Source organism: Sycon ciliatum, chromosome 1 (assembly GCF_964019385.1).
Source record: "Sycon ciliatum chromosome 1, ocSycCili1.1, whole genome shotgun sequence".
Classification (NCBI taxonomy): domain Eukaryota; kingdom Metazoa; phylum Porifera; class Calcarea; order Leucosolenida; family Sycettidae; genus Sycon; species Sycon ciliatum.
Window position 1 is genome coordinate 44,712,467 of NC_088643.1, and position 10,277 is coordinate 44,722,743.

Here is a 10,277-nt window from a genome sequence, read left to right on the forward strand (position 1 = left end):
ACAATCAGTCGTGTAGTTAGTTTGTATACTACTACACTTCCTTGGTAAAGTCCGCATCACCGTTGAAATAATTGCAGTGAGGCAGAGGTGACTGGTGTATGCACTATGTCTTGACATAGTGCATACACCAGTCACCTCTTGCACCGACGACAGCCCACAGCCACGTGCATACCATCTTTCTAATATTCCCTTTGCAGGTCCGGTGATATGGTCATACTTGGCATGCAGATGCAGTCAGGCGCTGAAAAACAAAACAGGCTACAAATTGCGAATTGCTATACATATATGCACATGAAAAAAGAAGGGCTAAAACATTTTATACGACTTGATCCGGCGAGGTCAGTGAGTACAATATTTCGATTTTGTGAATTCCAATATCGTTCGCGTCTAGACCTCCTCCCAACTAAAAACTAAAACTGACATGAGACTGAAACAAACCAGAAAAAAATCAAACACTGTGATCATACCATTGTCTCCAAAGGTAGTTTTCAATTTTTTTTTAAAGAAAGAAAAAGAAATGTACATGAGGCGATCCATAGGGGACTTCAAACACTGTGATCATACCATTGTCTCCAAAGGTAGTTTTCAATTTAAAAAAAAAGAAAGAAAAAGAAATGTACATGAGGCGATCCATAGGGGACTCCCAATCGAGGTACAGTCAGACCTCGCATAACCGCACACATCTGTTTTCCACAAAAATATCCGGATAGGCAAGGGAACCGGATAACCAAACACCGTTTATGTCGGATGCATCAAGTATGCTGTAAATATGTAACCAGCTATTTTCTTCCGGATGGCGAGGGATCCGGATAAGCGAGGTCTGACTGTATTTCAAATAGGGATCTCTGGTTCAAGTTAAAAAATGGAGCATAGGGACAATGCCATGATGACTTCTCGTTGCGTGTGAAAAAGAGAGTTGGTGCACAAGTGATGTGATACTTCAGAACTTTGTTTTACAACAATCATGACATTTTCAAAAGCGGCAAATGTTGTGACGACCACCTCTGCACTTCTGCCTGCGACACAGTCAGGATGGCGCTGTTAGCGACAGTTTACGAATACACACGGTAGCCGTGTGCAGTGTACGGATCTCCTCTTCTCCAGGTGATTCTTGCAGGGCGAGGGGTGCAGCAACTACCCCATGTCTAAGGAAAGGCTGTACGGACTAGATACGAAGAGAGCTGGCCGACTTGCTTATTTCAAAAGCAGATAAACAGACTATCTACGATGCGCAGCAGTAGTTGACTGAGCAGATGATTTAATCCTGTGTTGCTCCACACCAGTAGCAGCAGTAGTCTCTTGGAAAATTGTTAAAATAATAATTCTGTGGCTAGGATGGGGTTGCATCATGTGTGCTCACAGTGAAAACTGCACAGGTTGTTGAGTACGCAGGGACTCTTCACAAGCCGTGGCTATTGCGGACACCAAGTTCACTTCGTCACGAGTGACTAGCAGACGATCGCACTCACCGCTGAGCACCTGTACGAAGTGATCGAGCTCCGCGGCGTACGCTACACGATAGCGCTGCGGGAAGGAGAAGTGAGGAAGAGCACCCTGCACTGAATTGCTGCCAAATGTTTGTACCTGAGAGACCAGATGGCGTACACACGTACACACATATGCACACACAATAGCAGCAGCAGCAGCAGCAGCAGCAGTGAACACATGGACACAAACAAACCCACAAAGCATTGCACCAATCAATTTCCAGCCAATTCCCAAGATCCGAGTATACACGCACTACATAGCCGTAGGATGCAGCATGAGGACAATCAGATTGTGGTATGGTGACCGGCGACTATGGTAAGGGATGGTGATTCGCACACCGTGCGGAGTACCTTCCCAACTGGCCACACACAATCGTCCAAGATTCATCAACTAATTACTTACTACTTACCAGCAACCATGCAGTAGACTCACAAGAGATTGCTCTCGGAGCAAGGCATACTTCTCCAGACACAAGTAGTTGTACAAGTAGCTATTATTAATGCTACAACTGGCCAACAGATGCTTGCTTAATTACAATAGAAAAGGAGACGAAACCGCAGCAGCAGCAGCAACCGCAGCCCATGCTAACAAAAAAAAAGCCAGATGTGGTGAATACCGGCGGCATCTTTCAATCCCATTCCAAACGTTTCAGCCTTTAGGCCACTAGTCGGGATCGTGTCAGTGGCTAGTACAACGTGAGTACGTGGCCCTCTGCAGAATATGCCAGACCAGGATCAGCAGGCATGAATGAGAAGTTAGCTATGCCGAAAAGACCAACCAATTTAGCTATGCACCAAGCATCAACCAGGCTGCAGAGATGTGAATCAAAACAAGTCCATCAAAAGTGCTCCTGGTTGTTTTGGCAGCGATGTAAATTTCATCAACTCCAAATTTTGGTACCAGCATGACGCCTCTGCTGTCCACATTCAAAACATTACTAAAATCTCGCTTACTCAAAGGTTACACCGGCTTGGCCCAGTTTTACTGCTGCCAATGCAGAGGGCACGCAATCGTGGAGTACATGTGCCAATACAAAACAAGACGCGACTCCAAGCACAAAACACAGGACTTACAATATCGGCTGCTTCGTTTCCACACTGCAGCATGCCCTTATCACAATGCACTTCAAGACGCTGGTCATAATGATAGGTGGCATGACGAGATAGGTGAATGGTCGCCAGCACTCCGGACGGGAACGTCAGCGTGATAGCAACTGTGTCCACATCGCCCATGGCTTTGATCTCCGGGTGGCGAGCAGTGCCGCGCACAAACACAGAGTCTGGCTTCTCGTTGGCAATCCAACAAACCTGAACACAGATACAAACGCACACACATACACACATGCACACATGCATGGACACGGACACGGACACACACACACGGACACACACACACACACACACACACACACACACACACACACACATACATGTACATGCACAGTACTTTTAAAAACCACTTCTCACACACTTTTATGCTAGGAAATTGCACTAAAAGCAAATCGAGGAAACGCAGGGATCAGGCAAGACATACACCGATCACTTGTTCGCAGAAAAGAAGTCCAGCATGCTCACTGAACAGAACTATATAGCACACTGTCGTGTATGCGCTAACAGAACTATATAGCACTGTCGTGTATGCGCTAACAGTACTAGTGACAAAGACACACCACACTGTACATAGCACCATCACCACCAGCAGCAACACAGCTACCAGCACTAATGTTGGCAGCAATGTGCTGATACTAGTACTCTCTCATTCACACATGCTAACTTCACAGACAGCTGGAAACACACACACACCCAGGATACTACTGTACTACAGCAGTAGTATCAGTTTCTGCAAGACAGTAACTAAAGGTGACGGGCTGTCACGCATTCTTCACGCCAACACACACACACACACACACACACATACACACACACACACATACACACACACACACACACACACACACACACACACACACACACACACACACACATACACACACACATACATACACACACACACTGTCACTTACTCTCACGAAACGTAAGGAAATCATCACGAAGCCGCTATACTCTATACTAGCAGCAGCAGCAAAAGCAGCACCCTATGAAGGTGACAGAATAGACATCTGTGTGGCACTGTACAGAGGAAGGTGTAGATGGCACAGCATGGCATTGACTCACCATATCAATATCATGTACAGCACAGTCATGAAAGATGCCGCCACTGATTTTCAAATACTGCATAGAGGGCAGCGGAGAGTCACGGCTGAATGTTGTGATCATGTGAACCTTGCCGTGCTCACCTGTTACAACATAGTCATGCACACACGCACACACACACACACACACCACACAAACACACACACTATTTTGTTTCGTGACCTTTCCTTGGCCAGTCAGTCCACTGGCGGGGGAGTAGTGCAGCTGAATGCGGACTTAGACTATGGATGTCGTAGAACACGTGGTGTTTTAGGAGCACCAGACATCTAAATTTCCTAAAGATTTCAGACGTAAACTTATTTTTCAAATTCCCGACGCACATGTGTTGGGATACGAAGAAAAAACTGAATTTCAAGCTTAAATTAATGAGCATTTCCAGGAATTATCGGCATGGTTTCAGGCATAATCGGCTGTATTGTAAGAATTGTGAGAAAGCATTTTTCGAGCATATTTTCCTGGTGCCTACTCATAGGTGACCAGGTATGCTCTCACCTTGGTGTTGTTGGGCTACGCTCCCTGTTCCATTTCATTTCTATCATGGAGAAATATTCATTGGTTTGAGGGAAAGATGCAAGCGGGAAAAGTCTGAAAAAATGACTGTCACCGCCACGCCACGACTTGAACCAGGGGGGGGGGGGGGGGACCAGGGACCTTGGCTTGAGGCCAGCGATGCTCTAACCACTGAGCTATGGTGTAGCTGCCATCCCAGCTGAGACCGTTCAACAATGTATTCAGACTTCGAAACTTTTGAGACTTCTCATGGAGAAACGTTTACACTCTATTCAACACTGTGCAAGGTCCTGGGCTGCAGCGCTGTGATACCACCATAGCCATAGGAATACGGCATCAAAGGGTCATGTTTGTGCCACGAAAATGCATCCATGGCACTGTGGCACAAAATGACCCCTTTGAGGCAAATGTCTATGGCGACTTTGGCATTGCAGCTCACAGTGGCTAAGGATTTTGCGAGACGTGCCCGCAGGCTTTCATGGCGCGCCTCCGTGTATTCACGTCCCGCACTTACACGTCCCTGATCTTCAATGCGGCTATCCAGTATCGTGCACCGCAAATACCCTACGTGTCATTGTGACGCACGACACATACTGTGGTGTGTAGCATAAGCGACTTTGAGCAATTTTCGCGGGGTGCATCGCCATTGGGGCATGCCTCTAACATGCAGTGTGACTAGGGCCAAAGGCACCACGTACCTCAGGGTGATCATCTCCAACTCACCTTGTATGACTTCATCATGAATTCTTGCCATGCTTGGGTCGAAGCGCCGCTGGAAGGCACAATACAGAGGTACCTTCCGTTCCTCTGACAATGCAAAGAGCTGGTCCGCGCGAGTGTGGTCCACGGCTATGGGCTTCTCACAGAATACTGCTTTGCCAGCATCTAGAGCACGTCTGACGATCTCTTCATGTTGGTCTGTTGGAGTGGTTACTATCACGAATGATACATTTTCATCGTCGAACACTTTTTGAGAATTCTCGTAAGAGCAAACTTGCGTTCTACCTGGTGGGACATAGTTCTTTTCCAGTAGCTGCTCACAGTTCTTAGGGAAGATATCAACAAGATATAGAACTTGCAGGCGTGGACGTTGAATGATGTTTCCAAAATGAATTGTACCCGCTCGTCCAACCCCAAACAGCGCAACGCCAAAGGAATTATTCTGTTTCGCCATTTTTGATCAAGCCAAGCGACAACAGCTTCCAGCGAGATGACAAATGGACGAGGACCGATGGAAACAAGAATCACAGGCGGTAGGCCACAGACGAGAAAGAACAAAATCAAATAAAATTCTGCACACCATGTAGGTCTACAAAGAATGTAGAGCAACAGGGGAGCGCTGGAACTCAAAACACAACTCAACCCTCTAGCTCTACTCCCGGCCGGGAGGACGCACACCCCCTCGGAAACGCAGTCGCGGAGGCTGACATGATGCTGATTCATGACTGTCCACTTGTCCAGACTCCCCAGAGAGGCAGAGTGCATACCATTGGCATTGCCGCATTGGCATTGTTACGGTCATGTGTATGGAGCCTGGATCGATTATGGAGCGAAAGGTGCTCAGTGCAATCAAAATGCCAGTGGCAGTGGAGTAGACAGTGTAGAGGTGCTGTGTGGGTGTGTACGCCACGGTTTGTTCACTCAACATTTTTGGCCATCGTCACCTGGTCACGCCACTGAGGTAGATTTACATGCCTGTACTAGTAGCAGCCTTTGACTTGTGGGTGACATTATTGTATTATTGAAGACTACTGGTACTTGTAGTGCAAGTGGGAATGTACGGTAGTATTGACTATGAGTATGAGTATGAGTCTGACAGCATGTCACTGTCATCGTCCTCAACTCAAGCAAGGCTTGCATGCCTTGTAGTAGTAGGGAGTACAGACAGTACACTACAGGGTGTTTCTACTACTTCAAGTACGTGTAGTGATGTATACTTGTATGACTGTGCACTCCTGATAATTCAATCTGAAGACTCCGTCATGGTACTGTCACGTGATGTGAAACTCTACCGCTGCAACAATGGATAGAGTTGGTAGCTCCAGTAGAGGCAGTTGCACCTTCTTGGCATTACATGTATCATGGTATCATGGTATGTACTCTTGATGAAGTAACCAAAGTATTTTACAATGCGGCGAACGTGCTTGCTGTGAATTTGCTCAGACCCACATGAAGTTCCCGGCGGTTGAGGAGGAAACTGGACAAAAGAGGAGCCGGGGGGATCCACACTGTGCAAGCCGTTCGATGTCAGAAACCGAAATGCCAATCATGTCTCGAAAACTTGGCGGCACTAAAAAAAAACGGTACTAGCCGACGGTCGAAGTTAGGGTGAACGGTAAAATGCTAACCATGTCTATTGTTGGCCTTTGGGAAAAGAAAAAACAAGAAAACTGACAAAAACATAAAGCCAGGTCTGAAGCAAATTGGTTTCCAGATCTGAGCTAGCATGTTCAGCCCTGTTCGATAACCTCAACAGAGCTGAGACAAACTGGCCGCGAACCAATCGCAAGTCATCGAAATACATGTAGGCTTAAAGCAGCAGAGTTCTCTAACTGCACGGATTACCGTGAGCTTTCTACTAAGGCAACAATCATGGTACATGGTGTACCCGGGACCAGAGAAGGCAACAACAGAAGCTATGTGAAAAGGCCAGGTTTGGTCACATGATGTCACAATGGCGTGTGACCGGCAGCTTTTTTTTCAAATTCCAGCTATCCTGTTATGCATGATTGCGGGTGATCCTTGATGATGCCACGGCTTGCAGACCAAAGTGGGGGCAGCAAGCAAAACAGCTCATAAGTCATAACCCATTCGGAGGACAACAGAAGTGCCCACCAGATAAAGAAATGTACTGCATGTAGTAGTACAACGCTATGCACATAGCTTGGGTCTGCCGGGCTGGCATCTGATCATGGTCAGGTATGAACAACACACCTGCTATACACAGTACGGATCAATGCGCGGCATAGGAGCACAGCACACCTGCCATACACAGTACGGATCAATGCGCGGCATAGGAGCACAGCACACCTGCCATACACAGTACGGATCAATGCGCGGCATAGGAGCACAGCACACCTCAGCCTAATACTGTAAACTGCCCAAAATGTTTGCTAATGTTTGCGAGAAGAGCATAACGCGGATACTAACCACCGTGAAATCAAACTGCGACAATGGATGTATGTCTGTGGCCACAGTGTTCCACGGAAATTTTGCCATCGTAAACTCGCTGGTTCTGATAAACTTCATGAAAGTTTAGTAACGCGGACATTGTGCGGCTTACAGCAGATTGCCTTCCGTGCAGCTGTAGGAAAATGAGTAAAACACAGTATACAATGCACACAGTCAGGCCTGCAAGCAACTGTTCAACACACAGTCATGGCCTGAGTGGCCTCCCTGCCGATGCACGGCGGTGCATATCTATGTATACTTCACCTTCAAGCAGGATGAATCACGTGTTGCTATAATTGTTCCAAGCAAGTTCTAAGTGGAAGTTTCTACAACTACTACACCTGTGTAAGCCTTACTTGGACAGCCTGGAACCTCTCTGTTTTGTGTAAGCCTTACTTGTCAGTACTGTCCCTTGTTTAAACAATAAAATACGTCCTCCACACCTTGTAATATGTTGTCATTATCGCAAGTTTAATACTACCTATTAATTAACTACTTGCCGGTAGTGAGTCCTCCATCACAATGCTACTGAGTTGCTCCACCGCTGTCATAGTCGTCTCGAGTTGTTTTTGAATTTAAATTTCGCAGTTGATACTAGAGTAAGGTCAGATTGAACAGGAATGCCATCGCCCTGTTCAGGCCGCTGGGGTCAAGGCTGCAGGCGCATCTCCTAAAGTGGCGATGCCTAGTAGATAAAACCCACTGCAAAGTGCTCAGACAGCAAGTCTGTTTCATCCATGTTACCCTCCTACCTTACTGACCCACTATGCCTGCCTTCGAGATTTCAGTTCTAAAAAAACACATTTAAAAACTACACATTTTTGCAGAATTGAGGGATGAATTTTAAAGCCCAGTCCAGCTTATACCTGTCCAAGAAGCTGCAAGGCTCATGTTTGTAATCAAAACAGGCACTTCAAGGATTTCCAATGGGCATAAAAATGACATTCCGTCCAATTCAGCTCATGTAGCGCCTACACACCCATTGTTGTCTTTTTGTTTCGTCTTCGTTTTGTCTCCCCTTCTTCTGTAGGTATGTGCAATGTGATAAAAAAAATAATAAAAAAATTCACTAAAATGTGTGTTTTAGGTTTGAGTTATGGTACATCTCGAAAACAGTGGCCCCTAACCAAATTTCTGCTGGAAGAAATAGCTATGGGTCAAAAATAAATTGGTAAAGACTAATGTCTCTCTCTCTTTTCTACCTCACAACATGGCAAGAAGATTAAGATTTTGAGAGTGACAATATCATTGGTGAATCGAAGCACACATTTAGATAAGCGGACATGTACAAGACGTGGCAGACTTAAACTTGTGTACCATGACGTCGTCATGGGCTGTGAGGCATGTAAACATACCCGTACGTAAGCCAGGTGTACAAAGGTGTACAACGAAGACAGTACAGTCCCGTATTATCTCTAATATAAGCACAGTCTCCAATAATAGCACGTCTCCAATAATAGAACACCTTGGGGCGACATTCAAAAAATAAAATGCTCAGTCTCCATTATAAGCACACTGTGTAAATTCATTATCTGTACCGGCGAAAAAAAAACCCTGAAATGTGTGTGTCATACATGAATTTGGCATGGCAACATGCCTCTGAAATGAGGTTGAAATAATAATGGAACAGTCTCCAATAAAGGAACGTCTCCATTAATAGCACGGGGCGGAGGTACATTGAAAAAATAAAGGAGCGTGCTTAGGCCATGGTAAAAAATACCTTTGATTCTCAAGTACGCGCGCATCGATTTTTGGCGGCGCACCGACGATTTTTTTATTTCTATGCATGCATATGCGTGCATGAAAACGGTCAATGCGAAATGTATGAATCCGGGAGTAGTAAAATACCGGTATTTTTCTACTCCCTGGCCTGAATAATAAAATAATTATAAATTAATTATGAACCTGTGACGTACACATGTGTGACCCTATCTTTGGAAATAAAAAAATTGTGGGAATTAAAATAAAAAATTGCTCGCTCGCACCGATTTTCACAGGCTCATGACCTGAGAATCAACTTTATTTTTTACCATGGCCTTATATTAGAGATAATACGGTACCTATATAGTGGCAAGCTGAGGCATTTACATGTTACAATCCTTCTACTACTATTATAGTCTATACACTGCTCACCATAGTATGCTTGCCGTTGTCATTATGGTCACTGAGTCAGGGGTAATTTGACTGGGCATTCGGATCGTAGCGATGTACCACAGGCCGTCGCGATCTCAGACACCCAACGGACATCCTCCCGGGTAACACTTATGCGCGGCACGCTTCCACTTAGCACGTCTATGAAGTGATCGAGCTCGGCTGCATACGCCTCTGCGTAGCGCTGTGGGAATGACTCGTGTGGCAATGTGCTCTTGATAGCTTCACTTTGGAAGCATTGAACCTATTCGTAAAGGAACAAACATGCAAACATACATACACAAAATATAGGCTTGCATCCAATGAGTAAGAACAACATCAGCAATAACGACCGCTTGTTAGGAATGAAAGTGTGGCCCACAGCACAATTTTCCAGTATGTCAGGATTGGATAAAATAATATGGTGACATATCGGAACTTGGGACGTATGCTTGCTTGCCCACAGGAGTACTGTAACATCCACGCTTCACGGGATGGGTAACGGAAAGCTGCACTGACACTTGTACAAACATACAAGTAACGTGCAAGACAGGAGCTTCAGTACAAGGGGTGAGGGCAACTCATGGGAATGCAGAACTTGAGCTTTAACAGTTTCTTAGTAATTGCTGCACCCTGTACGAGCTCGTAGAAAGCCACCTTCATTCGCCTTTTGTGATGACGTTCCATAGGAGTCAACATGCTTGCTGTGTGCACTACTGTTTGCGATACCAAGAGTACATAAACTAGAGTGCGCAACTCAGCAGG

The 10,277-nt window shown here is 45.8% G+C and overlaps 1 protein-coding gene and 1 long non-coding RNA gene across 2 annotated transcripts; both read right to left on the reverse strand.

Moving 5' to 3' along the window:
- Positions 1–169: 169 nt before the first annotated feature.
- Positions 170–5,568, reverse strand: LOC135828073 (myo-inositol 2-dehydrogenase-like). The gene is made up of 4 exons (XM_065340506.1): positions 4,935–5,568; positions 3,663–3,784; positions 2,562–2,795; positions 170–1,584 (listed from the first exon to the last, which is right to left on the reverse strand). The coding sequence occupies exons 1-4, from the start codon at positions 5,383–5,385 to the stop codon at positions 1,357–1,359; spliced, it is 1,035 nt and encodes a 344-aa protein (XP_065196578.1). The 5' UTR covers positions 5,386–5,568; the 3' UTR covers positions 170–1,356.
- Positions 5,569–6,433: 865 nt separating this feature from the next.
- On the reverse strand, positions 6,434–10,228 carry LOC135828028 (uncharacterized). Its single transcript, XR_010555561.1, has 2 exons — positions 9,516–10,228; positions 6,434–7,515 (listed from the first exon to the last, which is right to left on the reverse strand). It is a non-coding gene; the product is annotated as an uncharacterized LOC135828028 (long non-coding RNA).
- Positions 10,229–10,277: the final 49 nt, after the last annotated feature.